Genomic DNA, 27,758 nt, shown 5'->3' with positions numbered 1-27,758 from the left:
AGTTTATTGCAAATAACTGCTAGCCAGATTGAAGATGAAGAGGAAACTCACACTCCGCCTTCATGAAGAGATCAGCATAGAATTACCATTCTAAAATTTAACCTAATTGGTTCAGAATGTATATCTTGATTTAGAAACGATTTGCAAGGCTTCTGTTTTCATATGCCTTCTGCTAAAGAAGCCAAAGCAGTATTTGTTTTATTGTTTCAAAATGTGTTCCAGCTCACTTTAAGACTGTCCCTAGTTGCAACTTAATGTTATCACAAATACTGTGCAAGTGGCACAGTAATTTTTGAAACGTGGATGAATAGTTCTTTTCCGTGAAATAAATGATTACTTATGTAGGATCAAATTCTGGCTTTGAGAAAACAAATCAATGAAAGAGTACAGCCTTACACAGAAGCAGACCTATAAATGCATTCACTTAATGGTGGGTAGCAAGATACAGTGAACACAAATCTTTTACAAGTAATGAGAAATAAGGAACCTTGCATACTGGGAACATTTTCTTTCCCTTTGGTCTGAAGTGTCTCAAACCAGTTTAGAACACACTTGCAATTGCATGACTAAAGGTGAAAGACAAGCACAATAAACAGAGAAAGAACCAGGCTGGATGCAGTTGTTCATTATTACAAGTATGACATGCAAAAAGAAAATCCTAAGTAGCATCTTTATCGATGCCTTCTTTCTCTGGTCATCCTATCATTCAGCTTTAGTGATCTGCATTCTAGCTCTGCCGTTATGGAAGATATGGCTGGAAAACTGCCTTTACATCCTTTCTTCCTCTGAAGGGTGAGAGATGTGAGAAAAGAGGGTAACTGTGATATTCTTAATCCCTGCTTGTCTGAAGAGACAGCAGAAAAGGAAATCTAGTTCTAGATTCCAATCGTTATTTTAGCAGACTACTTTGTCAACACTAGTGTTTTAAAAGAACCTATATTTGTGCAATATATGTAGCATTTCTTTGCAGTTCCAGGGGTGTTGGGTGTTCAAAAAATCCCATGAAAAAAATTGATTATTTTCAAATTGATCTTATAGTTCTGTGATATTTTTTGAAAAGAAAATAGATCTTTTCTCACTGGGATTGTAATTTTCACTACAAATATAAAATATATAATGATGGAGAAAGGAATAGTTTTAATGAGTTTTTAAATATATTTCTAATAAACTGTTATGACTTAGTTTTGTCCGTGCCATCTAACGCCTGAATTATGGTGTAAACCCTTTTTTAATTATGGTTTTGGTTTTTTATGCTAATGGTTTCAGATCATGTCCAGAGTTACTCTATGGACAGAGAAACAGTCCCTTTATCTTTCTTGTTTTCCTTGAAATTGAATATTGGTTTAGGTCCTCCAGTGTACGCATACTGTCTTGCCTTTGGATGTGGCTGAACTTTGGCTTCATTCCTCTTCTCTGCTCTCACTTATACAATAGAGAGACCAAATGATATCTGTCCAGGAATTTAATAACTTTTCTGTAGAAATAGAGAAACTGGTTAAAAAACCAAACCAAAACACCCTCCTGCCCCACCTCACCTCCCCCACCCATTTTTCTAAAGTATCCGTTTCTTCCCGTGTTTGCTCTGAACCTTTCTTAAGGCACTGGAGCTTAAAGGAAAATCGGATATTGCAAAATAAAGGTAAACATAAAAATGTATATACTTGTATACAGTATATATATATGAGTATATATTCCATGACAATTTCAGAACATTAATGAGATGTTTTTCTATTTAAATACACTGTCATGCTAAAGTATGTTCTTTCTGTGTCTTGTAGGGTCAAAATGTATTTGGTCTTGATATAATTGAGACACCCGAGGGAGATAAGTGGCCTCAACTGATTGTCCAACAGATCCTGGATAGGGAGCAGAAGGATACCTATGTGATGAAAATTAAAGTTGAAGATGGTGGAAGCCCTCCAAGATCTAGCACTGCCATCCTGCAAGTCACAGTGACTGATGTGAATGATAATCGCCCAGTCTTCAAAGAGAATGACATTGAAGTTAGTGTTCCAGAAAATGCTCCAGTGGGCACCTCTGTTTCTCAGCTCCATGCCACTGATGCAGATCTGGGCTCAAATGCACAAATCCACTTCTATTTCAGCAATCAAATCTCCAGTTTGGCCAAGAGGCTCTTTGCCATTGATAACACCACTGGCCTCATCACTATAAGAGAACCACTAGACAGGGAGGAATCTCCTGTACACAAATTAACTGTTTTGGCAAGTGATGGCAGTTCAACTCCATCAAGAGCAACAGTGACTGTTAATGTCACAGATATTAATGACAATGTCCCATCAATAGACACGAGATACATAATCAATCCAGTGAACGGGACAGTGCTTTTGTCTGAGAAGGCTCCCCTTAATACAAAAATTGCATTGATAACAGTAATGGACAAGGATGCTGATCTGAATGGAAAAGTTACTTGTTTTACAGATCATGATGTCCCTTTTAGGCTAAAGCCAGTGTTTGATAATCAGTTTCTCCTCGAGACAGCCACATTTCTAGATTATGAAGCCACACGGGAGTATGCCATTAAAATAGTGGCTTCAGATTCAGGGAAACCTCCCTTAAACCAGTCTGCAATGCTCCTGATCAAAATTAAAGATGAAAATGACAATGCCCCAGTTTTTACACAGCCTATCATAGGTCTTTCCATCCCTGAAAACAATGCTCCTGGTACTCAGCTAACCAAGATAAGTGCTACAGATGCTGACAGTGGACGCAATGCTGAGATCAGCTATATCCTGGGTTCTGATGCACCCTCTATTTTCAACCTTGACCGCCGTACAGGCATTCTGACAGCAGTGAGAAAGCTGGACAGAGAAAAGCAAGACAGGTACTCCTTTGCTGTGCTGGCTAAAGATAACGGCATGCCGCCCTTGCAGACCAATGCTACTGTGACAGTGTCAGTCTTGGACCAGAATGATAACAGCCCTGCTTTCACACATAATGAATATAATTTCTATGTGCCAGAAAACTTACCCATGTATGGCACAGTGGGGCTTATCACAGTTACAGATGCTGACTCGGGAGAGAATGCTGCGGTCACTCTCTCTATATTAAATGGTAGAGATAATTTCATTATAGATCCACTTACTGGTGTAATAAGACCTAATATTACCTTTGATAGGGAACAGCAGGGGTCGTATACGTTCCAGGTGAAAGCTGTGGATGGAGGAAGACTGCAGCGTTCCTCAACTGCCAAAGTGACCATCAATGTTGTTGATGTAAATGACAACAGGCCTGTTTTTGTTATTCCTTCATCTAATTATTCGTATGAGTTGGTTCCAACATCAGCCAGTCCAGGGTCTGTAGTTACTAAAGTCTTTGCAGTTGATAATGATACAGGAATGAATGCAGAGCTCCGCTATAGCATCATAGGTGGGAACTCAAGGGGCTTGTTTACAATTGACCAATTAACAGGCAATATTACTTTGAAAGAGAAGGTAATTACATCAGATCATGGCTTGCACAGATTGGTGATAAAAGTCAATGACCTAGGACAGCCGGAGTCTCTTTATACTATAGCTCTTGTGCATTTGTTTGTGAATGAGACAGTCACCAACAGTTCCTACGTACAAGAGCTAGTGCGCAGGAATATGGAAACTCCAGTTGGCCAGAATGTTGGGGATGGTGAGATAACCCCACAAACCAATGATTATGTCAAGATCATCATTGCCATTATTGCAGGCACTATGACAGTTATTCTGGTAATTTTTGTTACTGCTTTAGTACGGTGCCGCCAGACACCTAGACACAAGGTTGTCCAAAAAAACAAGCAGAGTGGTGAATGGGTTTCCCCAAACCAAGAGAATAGGCAGATCAAGAAGAAGAAGAAGAAGAAGAAGCGCTCCCCAAAAAGTCTCCTCCTCAACTTTGTGACTATTGAAGAATCTAAGCCTGATGATCCTGGTCACGAGCACATAAATGGCACTTTAGACATTCCTGTAGAGCTAGAAGAACAGACTATGGGAAAATACAACTGGGCCACCACACCAACCACATTTAAGCCTGATAGCCCAGATTTAGCAAAGCACTACAAGTCTGCTTCTCCGCAGCCTACCTTTCAAATTAAACCTGAGACTCCTGTACCCCCCAAGAAGCACCATGTCATTCAGGAACTGCCTCTAGATAACACCTTTGTGGTGGGCTGTGACTCACTTTCCAAGTGCTCATCAAGCAGCTCGGACCCTTACAGCGTTTCTGAATGCAGCTGTCAAGGAGGCTTCAAGACCCCGGGCCCCATACACACCAGACAGGTAATGGAAATTTTGAAGTGCTTGCTTTCTCCTTTCCTTCTTACTTTGCCATTCCTATAACTCTAGCTCTAAGCACTGCAAAATAACTTTTTCTGCAAGGATTAGAAGTTTGAAAGGTCATGTTTGATCGAGTTATTGAAAAGTAAACAATTTGAGATTCATCAGTGTTAAGGGAGAAAATTAAAAGAAAACGACCGTTGGCTGTAAGGAAATTGGGCAGTGAATTATTACATTGGTGGGTATTCCTGACTGCAGATGGCAGTATGGCACTTCCTGCATTACTGCAGTACCTAGTGCAGCTCTCTAAGGCAGAGAGGGGTTATGGCACTGTCCTCTGTAGTATTGTGTGCTCAAGAATTGAAGTAATCTAGGCCAGGTGGAACGCAATAAAGCTTTACAGGATCTGATAAGTGGTTCTTAATATTAATGGAGTCTGGAATTGCAGACTTCATTTGGGCATAGCTTTACTTCAAGGTCTCTCAAAAGCAGGCAAGGATTTTCCTCTGAGAATTTCAGTGCCATTTTCAGACTAGAAGCATACTGGACTACTTAAATCTGGTGGAATGACACAGTCGACAGGCAAAGTTAGGGGAGAATTAGAAGCATCAATATAATTGCTCTCATTTATTTGCCACTCTGCCTGATAAACCAGATATTAGCTTCTCAGAAATTCAGTACAGCAAAGGAAATGTCTGAAGAATCCTCAGCTTAAAATTAAAAATAAATTGAGAACCAGAGTATCTTTCATTCTTCAAGCCACTACAGAAAGGCTTTAAGTCACTGGAAACTGAATCTAGTGTCTATCCATATTCTGGACAGTTTCATTAATAATAAAGCCTTGCTGTTTGTCTGTTCACTTCACAAATATCACAAAGTTTTCAGTGAAAATAGTTTTCTAGTTAAGCTTTAATTGGTCAAGGAATTAATCATTAAAGAAACAAACATTTCAGGAGAGTTTATTATATTATTGATAATATTTTTTAATACTATTGCTTGGGAACAAATTCTCAGCATGACTAAGTCTGTTGGACTTTTTGCTCCAGCTGAGGTTTTGAATTTTTTTCTGTGGGCGTTGTTTTATTACCAGTATAGTGTTAACAAAATGCACTTAAAAAAACCTGCTCAAGGTAGTCGTCATATTTTTGAAAATGCAGGATGGGTTGTTTATTTTACTCTTGTTTTATTCCCCTTACCAACACAAATCTGTGTGGTAGTCTATATCACTACACTTTATAAAACTTTCATCTTTTTCTGAGGTGCATTAACAGAAAAAGAATTTATAATCTTTAAGACATGAAAGCACTGAAAAATGTATAGCTTTTTGAGATTTGAGTATTTTCTATTGAAGGTATTTGAATGTGTTAATTTAGATAACATATTAGAAGAGTTTCTTGCTAATTTGTTCATCTGCTTGAACTCTCATAAGTCTGAGGAGGGTGGTGCTGTTTTCAGCATTTCTGTAAGCCTGATCTAAGTGATTTTTCAGTTGAGTTCTGGTATAGTTCCTCTGACCCAAAAAGGTTCCTCCATTGTCTGCTCAAATACACTTTGTCATGCAGTAATGCTGCTAACAAAGCAAGCAAGCTCATGACTCTCTAGGTTTTTACTAACATAGTTTTTCCATCAGAAGGGGCTTTTAAAGTAGAATGGAAAGCAATTCTCTTCTGCAGAAGTTGGTTGGGGAAAAGAGAATTTTCTTTTATCTGTGCCTTAAAGGTCAATGACAGGGGCTTCCTATCTGGAAGAGCAGAATAGAACTTTTTTTTTTTTTTTTTTTAATACTCATTACCTGATAGTAGCTTATCTTCATATAGCTGTACCTGAAATTATATTAGTATGATGCACTGAATATATCAAAAAGAGATTTATGTGACTATTGATTTTGTTAAATCTACAGCTATCCTTCTTTTAGGTGTATTGTTCTGTGCGAAAGTGATCACGTTGTTGGAGAAAGTATAACTACTCACGATCAATGGCCCTTTACACTAATTTGAAAACAACATTTACCTTTAAACACATGAATTCACATTTTTATTACTTATTAGAGTAAAATATAAGTAATTTCATTAATGCATTTATTTATATAAATTGGGCAGGAAAGGCCATTGGAGTTAAATCCTTTGTGTTGGACCATGATCACAAAGGCAAAATTGTATTTCCTAAGTAAAAACAAGCAAAGTATTTCTTAAACCTCAACAAATCTTTTAAAAGTCTGTCTTACTCCTAACCTGGTTTTGTATATTGTAGTCTGTATAGTTTTATCTCCTGTGGGCCTATAGAAGGCGGCTCAGGACAGACTAACTTACAGTTGTCGCTGTTAGCCAGTAAAGAAATGAAACCAACAAGAATAAGCTTCTGCCACAGTGCTTCAGATGTCATGCTGTCCCACCATCCTCCAGCCTCAAAGACTAACAGGATGTTTGTGGTTAATGATGCTTTCGTGTCGTGCATTCTCTGAATTTTCAGAAAACTGTAGGACAGCCTGGAGAATTGAAGGATAAGTTCAGTTAAAAAGGGAGATGTGCTAGTTTGAAAAATGAAAATAAGATGTCTAATGTGAGAAAAAATATTTTGTTCTATCACTAACAATTACTGTAATGCATCCCTTTTACAAGCCAAAAGCTCTCTGAAGGAGACTAAAGAAGATTACATTCACTGTGAAGATATCTCTTCAGTTTCTAATGGGTGCTGATATTAATAGGCCGCACATCTCAACTCTTCTTAGTTTTGTCTATGCAAGGCTTTCTACTCAGATATTTGAAATAATATTGAGTTAAAGCTAAAAATATATGTTTTCTTTTGAAGCTCTAAACTTTGTGTATATCTGAATGGTATTGATTCAGATCTTTAAAGAAAGGAAATTATGTCTTTGCTTTACTGCTAAATTTATCTAAGTGATCTATAAAATGACAGAAAGTCATTATAACAGTTGTACTAAAAAAGCATGCAAGAGAAGATGGAAAGCTTTTTCTAATAAAAACCCCAAATATCTCTTTAGTGGTCATGTGGGCAAATAAATACAGCAGTGTAACAGCTGAAATTTTTATGGAGAAGGAATCAGAGACTCCTGAAGCAGCTGAGGACACATTGGATCGTGCACTACAGGAAGTTGAAGAGGGAAAAGTATGGTCCTAATGTAATGTTGCCAGAGAGAAGGGTCAAGCTTCTGTTGTACTTGTATGTGAGAAAGGGCAAGGGAGAGAGATATTAAAATTATTTTGAAGTTGCACAGTAGGAATTAATAAATACTAGTGACGGTGGACCTTCAGAATAGCGTGCTTTCTTTTTAGGAAAGATTTTAGATCTTAGTAGAGATAATTCGTTTCAAGAAGTTTTACCAAGTGATAAATTGTGAAGGGGCTTCTTATTCATAATGAAGTTTTTCAAACTAGGATATTTGGAGGCTCATAAAATCAAACAGACTTTCAGTGTCATCAGATTTGCATTATTTTGGTAGTTGTGGGCCTCATAGAAAGATGCATTTCATGGTAGAAAAACATTCAGCACCTTTAAAGTTTATCTGTCTGCAAGCTTTGTAAAAGCTCAATTGCTTTCGACATTTACTTTCGTGAGAGCAGACTATGTGAGTTATTCCACGCTGACACAAATCTTCTAATTCTTTTTGCATTTGCATTGGAATGAGGAAAAGACAGGAGAGGTTTTCCCAGTCTAGTTTTCATGTAGTACATAACACAATTTTAAAATCTGAAATCTTTGCTCAAGTACTTGAAACAACATTGAGACAATTCAAATGCCTGTCTACGTATCAACCTGTATATTCAAAACATGCATAATTATAGAGTACAATGTTATCTGTGGCAGCTTGGTTCAAAGAAGCTACTGCCACAAAGGTTCATTAGAACTCCCCATGCATTCTCCTTCTTCTTGTCCCTTTTTTTAATTAATGCTATTTCAGACATTCTTTTCATTTGAAAATAGTATAATGCATACTATAGGAACAGTAGAAATCTTCAAAAATAAACATTTGGTCACTCAGAAAGGGTCCTGTGACCTTTTGTATTGTAATTTTAAACTTTAACTCAAGAACAAGATTTTTCTGACTGTGTTATTGAAGAAGTGTGAGTGTTCATGAAAGCAGCACCTCTTCCATTGATAGACCTGGAAGGTGCAATCATGCTCTGAATCTATGAATATGTGCTTTTTGGTGTATTTTCCGTGCTTCACAGCGGACTCTGGTCTGTATGTTAATTTAGCTCCACTGCTAGTTCACTATACCATCTTCGGGAAGTTGTTGAGGGAGTGAACAGGCATGCATACTGATTTTTCTCATATTTACTAATGCAAATTGTCATTAATTGATTTTAGTTGCCAGGATTCTATCACCTGTGAACATATCGATACTTAAGAATAGAAATTTTAGATGACAGTGATCTCTGCTGAACTTGTTTCTTAGAAACTGATAGGAGGTAGACATTATATTCCTTACAGAAATCTGGATGGGAAGTAGACCTTATTTAAAATACATTGCATTTTGGGGCCCTACTGTCTCAATTCTATGATTCTATTAGTGACTGCTTAGACCTGCTTACAGTTAAGGTATATTTGGTTTTCTGATTCTGATCTAAAATGTGGTGAAATGTTATAGCTTCGCACTCACTATGAGAACAGTGTGTTTAGGATGTGAATTGAAAGATTATTGCACTGTTCCTGAAACTAATAGCTCTGAAAACTCACCTGTTACGTAAATCTTTAGCTGCAGGATTTATTGTTTTGCTTAATAACCATGAGACTAGTGAGTTTAATCTGGTATACTGTAATCATCAGTAGGCAGTACTGATGCTTCTGGTACGCAAAAGGGTGTAGAGATAACACTGGTACTTTGCATTGACAGATACAGAGTAAATTAAACTCAAACAACATTTTATTCTAAATATTGGCTAAATAGCTGTTGGTATAGGCCCTTCCTGAAAGCCATTTCAAAATTGATTACTATGATTCTAAATATTCTTGTTATTTTCTCTTAATTTTCTGGCTGGTAATTTTGCTGGTAGTTCTGATATGCTGCCATGTATATATGTTTCAGAAAAAAAAAAAAAGTTGGATGTGGAGAAAAGATTTCTAACTGAAGGATAAGTGAAAATCTACAACTTGGAAGTTAGTAAGCAGTTACTTAAATGTGCAGTACTAGTGAAGTAAAGCTGGTCAAGAAAATGCTTTTCTTCTGTGGTACACTTTGAAGAAAAACTTCAGAATTGTTATTTTAATATGTATCTTTCACTGGGAAAGCATGGGTGAAGATACCTTGCCTCATAGTAGAAGACAAAAACAGAGCACGAATGGGAAGAAAATAAAACAGAAATTCATGTTTTGTATGAAGAAAAATTGAAATATTTTGAATGACACAAGTAAAAACTAATTCAGAGAAAAGAAAGGCTTTTTCTTTCCAGTAAGAACTCATTGACTGAGTTTATACTGAAGTTGGTAGGTGACGTTCCAGCATTAATAACTGGGTGATTTTTGTGCAGACTAGAATGATAGGCAACACTCTCTCCAATAGCAGCTTGCCTTGGGGTAATAGCAGCATAAATTTTCCTAAATATTAAGTGCATTTCACCTTCATTTTTCAGTGGGATAACTGAAAAGGTTAGTCTTTTCTCCTTCTGACCCAACTTTGTTTTTTTAAATGGCCTATAGCTATAAACCATTGCCAACAATGAAGTCTGATTTAACTGCGGTTTAATTTTCACACTTTTTTCTTTTCCTATTTTCTCCCAGAAGGTATTGCACTCAATAATCCGCAGTTGTTAGCAATTTCCTGACCAGTGAGTGGCTAGTGTCTTAGTGACTCTGGTATTGATAGTGCTTTCTTTCCTGTGAAATAATTGATCGGAATGGTTTAATTTCTGTGAATTTTTAGGACTCTAACTCTGTTGATGATAAATATAGCCTAAAGATGCAAAATAACTCTTCAATTCAAAATATTTTATGCTTTTAGCAGACTTTATTCAAGATAATCGTTCCTAAAACCCTATTAGAACATGTTCTAGGTAGTATGGTAGTCTTCTGTAGCTATAATCTTGCAACAGAAGCCTAGAATATCGTACTTAGAAGCCATGCCTGTGGCTCCTTGTGTTTCAGTATTTTTGCTATGGGTATATAGATGTATGCAGATCTTTGCTTGTGTATAGAAGCCTGAAAACACAAACACATCAAAAATGCTTGGTTACTTAGAACCGCAATAGTTCAGTACTTCTCAAACCATACAGTGATTGACATGGTAGAAATTTGGAAACAAACTTTACAATATATGGGGAAAATTATGCAGGAAAGGGCTTTTCTCATGCTGTTTCTCTGTTTGCCAGCTCTGAACGTCATCGCATCTGATGTTATATACTGAAGTCGTACGTGTACACAATGATGTTAAGCCAGCAAACATGAAAACAAGGAAATAGCACGAGAAAGCCCTTTGTCCTGTCTCTGATTGCCGAAGAAATTTATCGTCTGATCTCCAGAGGGGTTTGGAAGTGACGATGAACTGTTCAAGCTGCCCTACTAAAAGGTATCAAGGGCAAGAATTTTTTAAAAAGAAAAGACAAAGAAATTTTAGTACGTTGTGCTATAGTGTTCTATAACGTAGTTTTGCTAAGAAAAAAAGTAATGTGACCCATCCTTCTTCACAGTTGGTGATTATGGTAAATCTATTTTGCTTGTAATCATCTTCTTGTCCCAGATTTTTTTTCTTATTTATTTTAGTTGAAACAATTAGGAATTCTGTTTCTATAAATATATTAAAAGGGAGCAATAAATTTTATTCATACATTAAAAAGAGAATGTAAAGTTCTTTATACTCCCTGCATTTAAAAGAAAAACAAATGAATTGTTGTCACTTATAGCACCATTATACATGTTAAGAATTAAGTGTTATTTATATCTATTCCATAATATTTTTAATGATGATATTGCTGCTATGGATCATAAATAGAATTGAACAAATCACTGCTTTCTCATTTTATAGGCACAATAGTAGTAGTGAAAAATGAGTACTTCCTGCTTTCTTACCCACAACCTTTTGTAATAAATGATCACCTTTTAAATAACTGGAAAGTATTCACTTAACTTTTAAAAATAAAATTTAATTTGCATTTTGCTTGCTGAAGTCTAGCTAATGTCTGTGTAACAGGTGCCATACATTTAACCTTTTGAAATACTTTTGTTTTAAAAAAAAGAAGTCATAAATCCAGTGGCTTGGTTTTCAGTGTGGTAAAATAGGAAATAGCATACATAATTTTTTCACTGTTAGCCGGCACATGGGGGAAAAAATGGCCTACTCTTGGTTTTTTTCCCAAATTATTTCTCTATATAGTTAACTTGTTTTTTAAATTCAAATTTTTACATTATAATTTGTTATTTAGCACGGCTCATTTAAAAAATAAAATTTGAATATCATAGCTTCATTTGCAGGTTGGTTGCAAGTTCTTGTATATTGCCTCACATTTTGGGGAGTAATGCTTAATATGTATCATCTATAATATTAGACTTTCATATGCAATGCAAAATCTCTTAGGAAGCAAAGGAGTATAAAGAACCCTGTTTTCTGCACTTATATGAAAACATGTAATATTAGTTTGCTAGAATAAAATGAAATACAGACACTGCTTTTAACTGGGATGTATACAGTATATATAACTTTCTTTTAAAGAAAAAGTTATTAATGATTCATGAATTAGACTACAACGTGGAATTCTTACACATTACTGTATGTTTGATGTAAAGATATTTATAGGCTTGTACTTAATAATCACGTTGCCTCAGTTCTTGGACTGCAGAATGTCTACCATGACTGTTGCCTATAGTTTCCTCCACATTTGCTATCTGGCTCTTTTAAAAACGTGTATTTGGCTATTTGATCTGTAAAATAAATTCTATTAATAATGACATACGAATTGTAATTTAGCATATTGTATTGCATAATTATAGCTATGACTGTTACAGAAAATTTTTCATTTCCAATAATGAAATCATTTTCTTGGGAAGAAGTTTATGTATCCGTAAGACAGTTTTGCTATTCCTATTTATCGTGCCCTTGCAGCATTTATGCCTCGAACTAAAAACCCAACACTTTCAGTGGATAGACATACAGTAATGATATTTATTGACTCAATGCCACAATTCAGCCAGTTGCTTTGGGTTGAAAGTTCATTCCTAACATAGTAAGGAATTTATTCGAGAAGTATTGTTTAGTGTAACAAAAACTGGTCCTGCCTATTGCTGTTATGATTGTTTGCTTAGGTGTTTTGTAGGAGGGTGATGGGAAGCATTCAAAGATATTTGTTAAGAGTACTAACACTTTGGCCTAGCAGAGTTGTTTGTCAGGAAGATAGTAAGATTTCACAGACTTTCAGTTTCTTTTTTTTTCTCTGTTTTTTGAATCTTTGGATTTCTGTTATTATGATACTTAGGTTGGATTTCCTTGATGAGAAGACTCATATACATAAAATTAATGTTTGATTAAGAAAAGCACCAAATAATTTCAGTGCTTGCATTGAAACTTTTTTTTTTTTTTGACTTGAGGGATACTGAGTTGAGATACTGGACTAGGTTAATCTAACCTCAAGCATGTAATTTAGTCATCTCAAGTGGACGTATGGTTGCCCTCAGTTTTTTCTGTGGTAGTGAAAAGGCAGAGATATACTATGGCAGGTTATCTTGATTTTAGGACTGCATGCCCTCAGAAGTGCCTACTTTCTTACACTGAGTTGAAGAGAACCTTTGATAAGTACCTTTCTAATTTAAATGTTCCAGTTATGTGCTCGCAGAGAAAAATATTTTTCATAAGATTCCTAGTTCTTTTGATTTTAACCTAGCTGAAGGTCTACCTTTTTCCTAGTATTTTACTGGTCTTATCATTCTAGTCTATCAAAAAATAATTCTAAAAGAATCTAGGATGATTTTAAACTTTTAAAAAGTTACATGTGTGAAATAAAAGGTACGTCAAGTGGTTGGATTATTGGTCCAAATCAGTAATCTTTCTCTTCTAGTTCTCTCATGAGTCAGTAATCCAATTATAATAACCCCCCCAAATGCACTAAGGGAAAAGCCAGCAACCTCTGAAGTGGTTCAGTTTCATGTGTTTCCTCTGTTTCGATTTTCGTTTTCTTACATCTTTACTTTTCAAAAAGTAATTCTTTCATAGACTGGCATAAGACTTTTTCAGAGACCTCATTTCTTTCAGATGGTTAAATGGGTTCATGAAAGTCTCATGAAAACCCAATGTGTACTGACCAAATATGTATGTGTGCTGAATGTCAACTTCTACACTTCTCAGTGATGTGAAGTCTAAATGGAGGCCAGTCAAAAAACTCTGTATTTAGTTTTGGGTTTTTTTAAAAATGAGTATTAGTATCCTGAGTCAAAGCTAGGTGTACCTGTGTCAAAACCAACTCTGTTTCTCAAATGTTTTCATCTACAGAAATACTATTTTCTGACTGCTTACAAGTCAGAGTAAATTGAGAGCGAAAATCACTGAGTTGACCAAATGCTGCTTTTGAAAGTGAAAACTTGTGATATTGTCTTTGGAATATCAGTCATACTGTCTAAGTTATTTTATTGTACTTTAGGCTGTAATTATTACTCATTGTCATCTCAGTAAAATTCTCAAGAGATTCATCCTTTTATCTGGTGCACGTTGCAACCCCTGTCACCAGAGCAGACAGGTCTGTGTCTATAGATAAAGTTCTAGAGTCTGGTTTTGGTTAGTTGCAGTGCTATGTGTAGCTCAGCAAACAGAATAGTTCTTTATTTGTTGCCAGTTTTACAGAGTAAATTAATCACATCGCTGCTTTTACCCCTACAATGCCAGCAGCTAAAGATGGCTCTCAGATTTGCTGTTCTGCATCCTGTGGTATATTGTCAATGCCTGGATTTCATGTGAACGTGTGTCTACCAAAGCTGAATGCCACTTGAACTCAAACATGCTCTGGTATCAAGTGAGTCACTCCAAGGAAAAGCTATGGCACACAGTTTGTATGAAAGCTGCCTGTAATATCAGAAAATATATTGGACTTCGGAGGATTTAAATCCTTCTGTATTTAACTGAGTGCAGGATTGCTGAAGGGCAGTAGGGTGCTGTCAGGAACAAAGGTGGTTTGTGATGTAAATAGAATTATTTTTTTAACATAAACTGTAATGCTGCAGGGTTTTTTTGTTACGCATTTTCAGTGATTTCCCATTTTACCATATATCCTGGTCTTAAGTATTATTTGTAAAATCTTTTTAACAAATATTTTTTAATATATATTTTTGCTTTCGTATTGAATTACCGAGCACTGTTCCGTTTATGTCTTATTTATCTATTTCTAAAATAAATTTTGTTTGAAGATTATATTTGTATACCTTCTGGAGAAGCACTGTTTTTAAATACACCTCTGGTCTGTTTGCTTAATGCATGCACACCATCAAATCTATACATACATTTTTTACAGTGATTAGGAGCTATAATTATTAAAATAATTTTACCGCACATAAAGTACCATAAAGCTTACTAGTAATCTATCTAAAGAAATATGTTTCTCTCAAAACATCATACTCCTTAGCAGTACATTTCTTTTGTCTACATTTTCTTCAAAAAAATCTGGTCTAAGCAGGAATTCCAAGAGTTGTACATCTTCTAACAATGTTTACATGTGTGTGTGAGTGTTTATACAGTGTTTAGAGCTAGAGAGAGAGAGAGAGATAGTGCTTATATATATATCTGTGTATGTATGTATGTATCTTGTGTGCATGTGTATATAAAGAAAGAGCATGAGGGTGTATATACACATTTATCACGTAGTCAATTAGCAAAGTTTATAGGCAGTATATATTACATAGAATGTAACTGTAGATATGTGCCTATCTCAGTACCCAATCTTGCTATGAAAGATAGCCAAGCACTAAGGTTTTCACTTTACCACATTATTTTGAGATTTGGAAAGGTTGATCTTCCCTTCTGAGAATGTACTGAGTTCTCACTATATTAGAAAGTGACTCTTGATAACTTGGAGGTTAGGATACAACATGATAAGTACAGTTTTGAATTTCAGTTCTTTTTCTTTCACTATTTCACTTTTACTCATGCTAGTACTGTCTCCCACTATTCTAAAATACCTTTTTTTTTCTATTATATAGACTTGTTCTCTTAAATCTTGCCACTGAAAATATCATGCAAATGACGTTTCTGTATTTCCTCCAAATTGTGAGCCTCTGCTTATTTCATAAATGGACACATGTAAATCACATTCAGTTATTTATATTTATACAGATGGATATTAAGTGTGTTATCAAGAATTTTTCAGGGGTACTACTGACTTTCTGCAATCTTTTAAATAGGTTTTATTCATTTGTATTTAGTATGTTTTTCATTTCTATGGAAGGTGTTCATTAAAGCTCAAATAACTTATTTCCAATAAAAACTCAATGATGATAACAAAGATACGAAGTTTGATTTCCCATCACTGAATTGCAGCTAAGAATTATGAGCGGAATTTCAGTCTGTTTTCTCAGCATAGTTTTCATCCTTTCTCTGCTAAGAGAAGATGTCCATGGCTGTCAGGTGGATGAACTGCCCTCTGCTTATGTTCTCTGTTTCCTTCTGGGCTGTCATGTTGTTTGACTTTGTTCTTGATATGATCACCAGAGTCTGACATGAAATTTGAATCTAAGTTCCTCAAAAGAATTTCCTCTTTTTTATTGTCTAAGCAGTACAAAAACTTCCCTTTTATCTGTGTGCATCAATAGCAAACAAGTTGCAGGCATATAGACACACTGACACTAATATGGATCTGAAAGGCTCCAATCATAGACTTTCCCCCACAAAAATACTTTTCCTAGATCTGTATCTAAACATCGATGGACTGATTCTCTCTCCCACCTGCCCCTCCCCCCCAGCCCCTGTTAAAAAGAAAACAACAAGGGACAAATAATTCTGGTCTTATCCACACACTAGTGTACATGTGTTTCAGATAAGCAAATGACCCACAGACAGAAGTACTTCAACAGGTGAATGGAATTTGGAACCTCTTTTCCTTTGAACTTTTAGAATATTTGAGTAATTGGAAATATTCAGGAAAACACATGTGTTCCATGATTTAGATGTACTTTATGGGAAGAAGCAATTCAGGGAAAGAGAAAATCCTCTTACTCTAACCAAATAGTATCACAAGCTCTTTAAGTGTTATTTTGTATTAAATAACAGTTTAAATATTATAAATGAAAAAATGTAAATTAATTACAATTAAATACAAAAAACCAGCTCAATATTTTCTGGCAGAAGTGGGACTTATAAAATAGCTTCTTATAAAATAAGAATAAATCTGAATGTTTTGTTAATTTTGGAGAATTATGTTATGTATTTGTATGGTATACCAAAATTTCTGTCTGCGGATGTGCCATTGGTGGAGTTGTACTAGAAGATCTGACTTGAAGTTAAGAGGACATTTTGGCTTACATACATGTGGTACGGTGATTTTACTTTTGGGGGGATGAACACTCAAATTATTCTATATTTTCAAATCAATTTGTTGGTAAGGTGATTTGTACAATCCTAATTGCTTAGGTACAAGAGAGCATCTGAAAGTATTTGAAAGAAACTAATGGAGTACAAAAGTAGTATTCATCCTTGCCCCCCAGTTAAATGAACAATACCTATGCCTCGGCTATTCAGTGCTGTATATCTTTTGTGATTATCTGTCAACCACAGTTGCCAGGGTCTGCATAGACAAGGTCATGATCATGTGCAAGACTTAGGTGGTATTAGAAAGGACCGAGAAATCTTCTTAGCATATAGTTTTTATTGTGGTGGGATAGCTCTATCAAAATCTGAAGTGCCCCTAGAGATCTTTGCAGATGTAGTTTTGAGTCACATTCTGACATACTTTCTTAATTGGATTAGTGTGGATTTCTAATTATGGACAAAAGTAGCAGAATGTTGCCTGCTAATGTTGAATATATGTGAACACATGGATATGTGTTCATATTTGAGTTGAAAGGTCTGATTCATATCAGGTTTATTGTGATTGTAAGGTAAGATGTCTTAATTGTATTGTTGAATGATGTTTATTGATTGTTAGAAATTTTGTTTCCCTCCCTTTGGAAATTAATGCATTTTGAACTCAAAGTGAAAAAGAAATGCAACTTAGACTTGAAAAGCATATAGTATGGTTTTCTTTGCTGTTTTAACTGGATGAAACTATTTCAATTCTTAAAGATGGTACAAAAAGTTTATGGTATGATTTATGTTTTTCCATTTTTAAACTTACCTGAGGTAAAATTATAGGTTTTTTTAGCACAATAAACTGTCTCCTAGCTTTGTTGCATTTTATTTCTTGAAATATATTTTAAAAAATAAAAAAGCAAGTACTTCTGCTTGCAAGTACCCGGTTATTGTAATTATGTAAACATATAGGTGTAGATATTTAGAATGATATACTACAAAAGCATAAGCATTCCGTACCTTCTATCTTCTGTTTCCAAAAGCATCTGGTTCTGGGGGGTTTAACATGTAACTATCTGTAGCAAACATACCAATGAATCAACCTGAAGCTCGGAAAGTGCTTTTCTATTTTGAATATTTGTAAACAAAACTTCAAGAGAGGAAAACATTGTATTATGTTCTTAAGCTTAGCAGAAAGGAGGCAGTAACTTCTTCACCCTGCTGAGATTTTGATTGCTATTGATTTCAAAGTTAGAAGCCGAACCGACTACAATTTATAGAAGAAATGTTTCTCCCAACTTGTGTTAAACTCAGAACGCAGTGAGAGCTGCAGCTAAGAGCTGCTGTCATTTGTAAAGGTATGTCTGATATTAGCAGCAGTGATCAGCATTGTTGTATTCACTGTTCTACAGTCCATGCTGAGTCAGCTTGATCTATAATATTTTTTAGAACTGAGAGGGAACAATGGATTTACAAAAAATCCTACAAGAAAATCCTTTTTTCTTCCCTCAAAATAGCGATAAGCTAGTCTTCCAAATACAGAAGTCTAATACTTTTTAGAAGTATGTCCCACTAGACACATTGAAGTAAGATAATAGCTTCTGTGTGGATCTTTATTCTTCACACTAAATATTTACCTTTAACTCTTATTTTATACATTAAAGGGCTGTAGAAGCTTATACATAGATGTACACCAAAAAGAACATAAATTTCTAATACTTTTCAAATTCTTATTTTCTCTATAAGGGAGTATTCTAAGGTATTTCTTGTTGTTTAGTAGCATGGCTGAATGCATTTTTGAATGGCCCGAAGTAGATTTTTATTTTGATCTAGCAAAATGACATTGTGACTAATGAAAAAACATGGATAAACAGATTGGTGTTTACTTACACATGGGGCAATCATCAGACCTACTAATTTTGAAAACATTAGGCTTGAGGATTCCTTCAAACTTACTAACTTAAAGACAGTAACTTCTAAGAATGTGATGAATACATTTTAAGAGAGTAGTAACATTCTTTGGCTATTGTGTGGCCAAACTTGTGAAGTAATACCTGATAAGTTATCTTTACTGATTGAATTCCCTTTCTTCATCAGGTTTATTGTAAGACCACTTCTGCGTATTATTGCTTTCGCCAGCTTCCTAACTCAAGTTACTTCATATCCTCCTCATCAAATATTATCTTTGTTCTTTTGTGATTTAAAAGAATACCTGTATGGTCTAACACCATGAGATTCTTGTTTTCTGGTCTCTAATAGAGGGTTTAGGATTGTCTTATTCATATGTTTTCCTATTTTTGTATTAATATATTGAAACTATGGTGGAGTTTTTTGTGTAACAGTCCAGACATATGTAAGTTCTTGCACTTGGCATTGTGTCAACTTCACGTTTCACAAAAGCACTGTGATAATAACCAAAGGAATTAATATCAGATGTATAAATCTCCTTTGACAATGTATTATTACCATTTAGGATATGTTGATGGGTCACAGAATATACGTGTATTTCTTATATCAGGCTTCTTAAAGATTACACGTCATGGAATCATAGAGTAATTCAGGTTCAGAGGGCCCTGTGGGAGTCACCTAGTCCAATCACGGTGCTCAAAATTAGGCTAGTTTAGATCAGTTTCCTCAGGACCTTGTTCAGTCGACTTCTGAGTATCTCTAAGGGTGGAGATTCCAAAACTTTTTTGAAACACTAGTTCCTATTTGACTACCCCCATGGTGAAAAGTTTTTTCCTTGTCTTTGTTGGAATTTCCCTTGTTGTGTTTAATTCCTGTTGAAAGAGCATGTATATACTTTACAGATTGATATGAAGTCCTTGAGTACCAGTGAAACCTTTTCTGGGGCCTTAGAGAAAATCCAGCAAAGTCTGTTTTGAACAGAAGTCATTAAAGCAGATCACAGTCATTCATTTTCACTCAGTCATATCTCTGTTTCTTTGACAAAAGTGTGCATTGTATCCTAGAGAGCATATATGCTCAGTCGTACTTAGAGTGATTGTATTGTGAGCTCTCAAACAACAAGCTTGTTCCCTGGCTTCCCAGTTGAAAAAGTCATGACGGGATAAGGTGAAAATTTCCAGTCAGCTCTATTGAGGCCCTTGTGTTCAGGTGGTCTGTCCTTCCTTCCTCCCTCCCTCCCTCCCTCCAAGCTGCAGGATAAGTTCTTTCTTTACTCACAGTCTCACTTTTGTCTGTATCTCCATCTTCCTCTTCACTTCTAGATATTGAACAGTCTTCAGCTGTCTCATCATGCTTCACTAAACATGTCTTCATCTTTTTCAGTCTGCATGTCTTTTGCGCTCTTTCTGTTTTAATGCATACAGTAGTATCTTGCGTCATCACGCTATTGTGTCGCTCCATATTATTGCTAATATGGAATCTGTGAATATTCACACAAATGAATTTTAAACTAATGCTGAAAACGAAGCATATTTGGAAGAATTTGACTCTTTGCCATGTCAATACTTTCAAGAATACTTTTTCCTAATCAGCCTATTTCTGGGATCCTCTGAGAATCCTTTAGGATCCTCTCAGAATTCTCTGAGATTAATACATTCCTATGTCAGTACAAATGTTTAATATTTCTGGATCCTCAAGCATATGTAGGTTTCTCAATGGAAATCAGAATCTTAATTGTTTTTATGGATCCACTGCTTATATGCATAAATATCCAAATGAATTCAGTTTACTTATAGATGTAAATATTTTAAATAAATCTGTTCATATGCGTTTTCAGGGTAGAGCCCAAAAGAACACTGTTTTCTGCTCCCTTGTATGGCTCATCAACTTTTGTATTTGTCTTTATTTTATAAATACGTTGTGAGTTTTCATTTGAATTCTATCTAGTTCTACTAATGAAAACACTGATAAGTTGACATAGTTGTGATTGTTTCTCTCACAAAGTAATGAGTGAATCAAACCTTTCAGAAACTTATCATGAAGGTTGGATATTAAAAGCAGATAGAAATGACAGAATAATTCTGTCAATAGCAATTAAAAAAGGAAAATGTAATTGGAGGGAAAAATATTCTTTTGATGTTTTCTGTATACAAGATATACAATGGTGCAATTATTTGTTCGCTTTCAGCTACCAAGCATGATTTATTAGTTACAGTATTTTGGCTTTGAAACACTGAACATGGATAAGACAGCACGTGCTCAGTTGTGTAAGGGTTCCAACATCTGTCCTGACAATCCTCTTACAGAAAGTCTTTTTGGAATTAGGAAATGGCAACATGAGTTCTGAAATGGATATGAAAGAAACAGAGTAAATGGGGGAGGGGGGGGAGATCAGAAGAGAATATTTCATTATTTCATTGCCCCTTTTTAACACATTAACTGCTTGAACTGTTTGTTTTTATGATTCCAGATGGTGGCAAGATGCATATAAATGAATAAAATGAAATAGAACAAATCAAATGCTTGGCTGCTGTTCAAGAGCAGCTAAGGCTAAGCTTTATTAAATTCACATGAGGATATGATAACTGTGGAATTTCACAGAATGAACTGCAATAATCTTACTCATGAAGAACATCATTCTTCCTGAGATAGATGGGAGAATCTAAAATTTTATCATGGAAAAAACAAAGCCTCTTTGGAGCTTTATTTTCAGAGGGCATTCACTACTTGAGTGAAATCTGTACATGTAATACAAACAGAATCAACATGCACAATCCATTTTTACACAGCAAAAGTTTCAAGGGTTTGTTCTTTCTCAGTGGCTAAGTAGAGAATACTTCAAAGAAAGTTAGTATGTTCTATGTTAAAACTCTTCCCCGTGTCACGTAAAGTTCCTTTAAGAATAAGCATATTTGTATTAAAAAAGGAGGGAAAAGTATTAAATTTTAAAATTATATTAGACGTATTTAATTTATATTTAAATAGGAAAAAATATAAAGCTGACTAAACCAAGTATTTTTTATGTTTTTTTGCAGGATGTAATTCACATTGTTGATGCCTTTTTTGTGACTGTAGATCATTTTGTATGCTTCTGCACTTGAATGGCTGTCTCTAACTCAGTGTTTTTCAGACATCTCTTTTGTCACTTAATGAAATTAACCAAAAACTGTTGTTTCATTTTGATATGTTATTTTTCTATTATTTCTTTTCATTGAAACTCTGAAATTACTGTTCAAAATTTCTGATGAAAGAGTAAAATGTTTTCCTCAAAACCCCTGAAATATATTTCCTGTCAATACTTACAGGATATATTTTGTTAAATTTTCCATTTAAATGTAATTCAAATTGAATTTCATTCATAAAAATGCATTTGTAAACTGTATCCCTGTATCTAAAATGAAGAAAAGAGAAAATACTAAAACTCAGGGCTAAATGACTCTGAGCACCCAAATCTATTGAGGAGCTAGTCAGGGAAAAGCAAGGGAAGGAATAAATCCAGAGCTGGTTTTATATTCTCTTTATACTTCCTTGGCTGTGTTAGTCCAGCATGGTCCCCATGCAGTACCTTCTATACCAGATGAAAAGACAGTCATAGCATGGATGGAGATGGAGGAATGCAGAAATCTACACAGCACTTGATAGTATCTGGAGATCCTCAGAGGAGGTTTTCTTCAGTGGACAGCTAAGATTATTTAGTGGGCTTTGTATCAATAGAATAATGTGTAGCCTGGCTCAATATTCATTTGGTTTCTAGCTGTATATTTGTAATGTATTTATACCCTGCAATGACTTACTGTTTTTCCCCATTTACCTGCATAGAAAAGTGAAGCAAATAAGAAACAGCACATGGATCTCTGAAAGTATATCCCATGAAGAGATAAGGGTCACAATCAGAATTTAGTCTTTTGAGTAACAGTTTCAAAATGCAAAAGTGCAAAAGCCAAAAAAGAGAAATTGAGTCAACTTTTTGCCTTCTGGTAAAAAATATGATATCAACATGACTCAGTTAATTGCAAGGCTTTCTTATAAATGAAAACTCTATTTGTGAAGCCTGCACAGAGAAAATGTCCAGGGAAGATCACTCCTAGGTATGCTGTGCACTGGACAGTGACCATCTACTATGACTACTGAACTCCGCAGGGTTTACAAAATTTCATAGTCATAGGTAGAGAAATTAAGTAACAGGTGGCATAATTTATCAAGTTCCGCAAATCCTGGTATTTACACATAACTGATGGCTCATGTAAAGTAATTTGCTCCGTCTCAGTGGAGTTACTACATGGATCAGGAGAAGTAGTGAAATGAAATTCCCTTTAAGGGGAAAGCCTCACAAACATGGGAAGGGATGCAGTTCTTGCTTGCAAATATGTCTTGATAAAACCTTCTGTTTGAAAGGTCAAGAAGATTTTTGAAGCATTGAGATAGCCTAAAAGGTAACTCTGATATGACAACTTGAATAGTTGCAAATGTAAACAATTTTTTTTTCTGTCTTTTCCTTGGGGTTTGGGGTTTTTTTTTAATGCTTGAGGATTTTTAGCAAGTACAGAATATGTTATGCAGTAGCCTACAATATATTTTTTCTTTTTACTGGGCACTATACATATAACTTTTTACAGCTTTTTGCCCATTTGATGGAAGGTATGAAGTAAGCTAGATCCTCAAATTCAGCATAATATTTTGAAATTATTCAGTGCTGGGTGCAGGACCAGTTCAAATATATGTTTTATATATTAGAACTTCTGGTAACAAAAATATTTTATATGACAGGCACTTGTATCCTGTTCTGTCACTTGTAAGTTGATTTGAAAAGGTTAGACTAGTGACATCTTTTGATATTGTCTTTAAAACTTCTGTGGTTTTTAATCCTGCATTGAAATGATTCAAAATTAGCATTTTAGAACAAAGAAGGGGAAAGCTGTATTGAGAGAGAGCAGTGAATTATTTTGAATATTATATGAGTATAAAGTCCAAAATATAAACATTACCTGTAACAGAAACTTTATCTGATTATTGATAGTTTATTACTTATGAGTGATACTTGCCTTTACTGTACATTATATGTGTTTATACTAAAGTTATTTTTGAGCAAGCCCAGAGCATGATTTTCAATAATACAGGGAAATATTGTAGTACGGTAATTATAAGTTTTTCAACAGGTAGAAATGATTGATGTTTATCTATTCTGTAACAGGAAAAAAAAAAAGGTGTTGAAAGAGCATGGGAAATTTTTATAGGAACTGATGAATCATTACTTTCCAAAAGTCAGGTATAATTAGAGTGGACATCACATAGAAATAAAATTAGAAACAGAGAAGGCAACTGCTGTTTTAGTGTGTTGATGAAATCCCTTGTAGTTGGTTTGGGTAATGTCAAACACATGTCAATTTTGTTTGGGAGGGCTGAATAACTTGTTCACTGTTGTCCCCTTTGTAAGTGAAGTGAAAGACAGAATCTGGCTGCTTGATAAACTGAAGCTATTCATCAAAGCCACAAATGCAGAACTTAATTGAAGTCTACCTACACTTACTCCTGAAAATAATAGTCCAATGGTCTATATAAAAAATAATGGCCAGAAAAAGTCTGACATATATCGTAACAGAGAGAGAACCTTTTCTTCTTGTGAAACCAGCCCAAATAAAAACTCTCAGATTTAATCGGAACTGTTTTTCCTTTCCCTATGTCAATCAAACCTTTCCTATTGATAATCTGAACAAAATAGGGTTGAGAACACAAAGTGTACTTTTGTATTATTAAGATGAAAAGATTCTGCCAGGGTTTGATAACATTTGAGATGCAGAGACTGTTACAGGAACATAATGAGTATCAAATATATCTACAAAAAGGACTTTTTATCAAGATAAAATCCTGATGAAAAATGCCACTTATTCTTTATTTTCCATCAGGCAGGTTTAAAGACTGCAAGTCAAGAATGTAGATCTATATTTAATGGAGGTATTTAGTTTAGTACTCTGTGTGCTGAAATGTGAACCTTGAATTCAGTTGCTTCTCATCTGATCCAAAAAATAATATAAAAATTAGACTCTGTTCTTTCATATTCAAATACATAATATTCTATTGATAGATGAGAATTTGCCAACGGATGTCACAACCTTATGGGTAAATCTGTAAAACCTGTTATTCCAAAGTTCTGTAGTATTTGGACTGGTTTCCAAGTAACTGTTTATTTTGTGAATTATTTCCAGAGGAAAAAGTATCTGACTAGTCACTTTTAATTTTTACACCTCTTAAGTACTAGGTTCCATGAGTGAAGAAATGAGATTGGGTACAGTGAACCAAAAGTTGCCATATACTAATTTCAGGTCATAGTTTATGACTGTCATAATTTTTTTTGAAGACAGAAGGGGGTTATTAGTCTGTTGGTGATTGTGTAATTGGTTTCTGTTTTTTTCTGGTTTTATCTGGCAGTATAACACATCTGATACAGACTTTATTAAGGGTGTTATTCAGGACAGGGAGTGAGAAGCTGGAAGAGGATGTTCCACTACTGGTCAAAAAAATGTTATGTGATGGGAGTTCACAAGTGAATGTATTGTAATCTTCCACAGGGATTGTGGAAGATTGTCTTACGCTGTTTCTGTTCCGTGACTTCTGTGTGGTTGTAAGCTTTGTATGGATTTGCTTTTTTGTAATTGTTTTTCTCTTACTATACTGTGGCTGGACATTGGAAGAAAAAGAAAAAAGATCAGAAAAGCTTAATAGCAATTTTGTTTTTGAAAGGGAGAGACTGGTTGATCTAGCTTAAATGGTTACAGCTGTATCAACCAATAGCAGTTGAATTAGAGAGACAAATGCAAACTGCAAAACCTTACAGGTCAACACTATACCAGCTGTAACCAGAAGAGCATAGTAAGAAGGAAAGGTGAATTAATAGGACATATTGTAATAAAATGTTGAGAAGATACCCAAAAACAGATGGATGGAAATGGGACACCCCTTCTTCACTAAGTAAATGACAATCAAAGAAAACTGCATTTCATAGCCCTGCCATTTGGAGTGTTGTTGAGGATGAATGGGGTTTTCTTAATGAAAGACAGAGTTCATATGCTGTTCCCAATGGCATCGGTTGTACACCGTGGTGTTTATGTGAAGTACATGGACCATATTTAGGTGTAGGTATGATCTCACTGAGGCAATGATCATACTGAATCCCGTAGACTGATACAAGTGAACATTTTGTACATATTTTAGTTGGGGAAATGGTGAAAAGGTGAAGTTTTGCTTTTCTTTTTACTAACTTGGGGTTACTTAATTCTCTTTTGCAAATTTAGAACAGATTGGCTGACATACTGGATCAGTAAATATGTTGTATCAGGCCTAGATACTCAACTGTCAGTGGGCTGAAGCACAAGCTTGGGGAGGGAGAATAAGCAGAGCAGATACAGCCTTATTATTGACTTTGTATTATGTAATGTAATTCTTCCAAGTGATAATAGTTTCTGTTTTGAATGACTGTAACAGTAGCAGAAATATTTTTTTATTAAGAATTTAAGTTGGAATTCATTTTTTCTGTAGGAGGTGAAGGAAGAGAGATACAACTAGAGAATCATCTGCTATAGCTGTCTCAAATACTTAGCATAAACTGGAATGAGTCACTCTCTAACTAGCCTGTATGTACTGTAGGAGGAAACTATATGAACACTTAGCTTTTAGATAGCTAAAGCTGGGTAAGATTATTTCTGAAATCTAATACAAAAATAATTTTAAAAACTAGGGCTCACAAAGCTGAGAACGTTTTGAAGCTATGACCTTCAGTGCTATAGGCATACGTACTCTCAGTTAGAAAGAGCTGAGGTAATTAAATGATAGATAATGCAGAGAGGAGTTTCCAAAGTGAGTAGAAGTATTATACTCAGGTATTTTCACCTCCGTTGACTCTAATGTTAGGGTGCTTATTCCATATATGTTGTTCAAAGTTGTTTGAAATATTAGTAAATTTTACTGTACAAAGAGAAATGAAATTCTCTGATATTTTCCTTTACTTTTGTAGAATAAGTATTTTATATGCTATGTTACAGTGATCATATTTTTTACTGTTGAAATAATTTCTCTTCATGACATCATTTTTGCATGTGTATTTCCATCAGACTGATTCACCTCCTTTACTCTTTGCCATAAGCTGATAAAGATTCAAGTGCATTTGTTCTGCTTGTTTATTTGGGCATATAATTTATTATCGGTATATTTACAAAGAAGAAAAGAACAAGGATTTTGGAGAACATGTATTTAGTATATCAGCACATGCCTCCATATTGCCAGCAGACAACCTGCAGTGGATCCTGGTACATTCCAGTAATCCAAAAACCATGCATGAGGAGAAAGTGATGTTGTCTTCAGGCAGTGTGGATAGTGTAATTGCTTTCTTGTTTGCAAAGTTCACAAGTGTCAACATGTGTGTTTTTGTTTCCTTTGATAGCATCTAACCTTTGGAGAAAATGCCATTCACTTTGCATTCTGACGGTAGTCACTACTGAGCTCAGTCAATGAAGCATTGTTCAGTCTAGTCAGTTCAGTAAGTCTCTTTGGCAACACATCATTACAAAATAAAGTTCATGTCGTGTTGTAAGAGAAGTCAGCGTCATCTTGAGCTGCAGTCCTATACTCCTACTTCATAACTTGCAGCAAAACATTTTGGGAGAAGCAGCCCAATAGAGAACTTTCAGAAAACACTACATATTTTGCCATATAAGTACTACTGTCAAAGCCTAAATTGAGTTAACGGTTTTAAAGAGTTCATGTTCCTTTTGGATTATGCCACCAGGACTGCTTTTGGAAAAACTGGACCAAGAATGATAATTTGTGAGTATAATAATTCTGAGATGGGATGTAAATGGAGAACATTGTATTCAGTTGCCTATTTCCTCTTCCCAGAAACCTTTGGAAGACTGAGTAGCACAGTTATGTCTTCATGCAAAAGTGTAGGAGCAGAGGTTGGAAGTGGGGTGATAGGAAGATGGGAAGTGGACACTTTGAGGGGGAGGATTTTATCCAAATTAAATCTAGAAACTCCTAAAATGTCACAGAAATTTTTGAAGCAGAAGGAACTTGTTGCTTTGCACAGCTTTTGGTAAAGTCCAGGAATTTTTATGTGTGTTAAGCAGTTTTTACTTTATCTTTCCTTTGGAAGGGGTACTGTG

General features: G+C 35.1%; 1 protein-coding gene across 2 annotated transcripts in view; it reads left to right on the top strand.

Annotated features, from left to right (window-relative positions):
- PCDH11X (protocadherin 11 X-linked) overlaps positions 1-27,758 on the top strand; it is a 513,397-nt gene that overhangs the window by 77,169 nt on the left and 408,470 nt on the right. The window contains exons 4-5 of one of the 2 annotated variants that reach the window (XM_052813539.1): positions 1,779-4,265; positions 10,589-12,165. In XM_052813539.1, the coding sequence (XP_052669499.1) occupies positions 1,779-4,265; positions 10,589-10,594 (2,493 nt within the window). In that variant the 3' untranslated portion in view covers positions 10,595-12,165. Of the gene's footprint in view, positions 1-1,778; positions 4,266-10,588; positions 12,166-27,758 lie in introns of those variants that run through there. The other variant, XM_052813538.1, reaches the window with a different exon arrangement.

This window comes from Harpia harpyja, chromosome 18 (assembly GCF_026419915.1).
Source record: "Harpia harpyja isolate bHarHar1 chromosome 18, bHarHar1 primary haplotype, whole genome shotgun sequence".
NCBI lineage: Eukaryota > Metazoa > Chordata > Aves > Accipitriformes > Accipitridae > Harpia > Harpia harpyja.
This window is presented reverse-complemented; position numbering and strand designations above follow the sequence as displayed.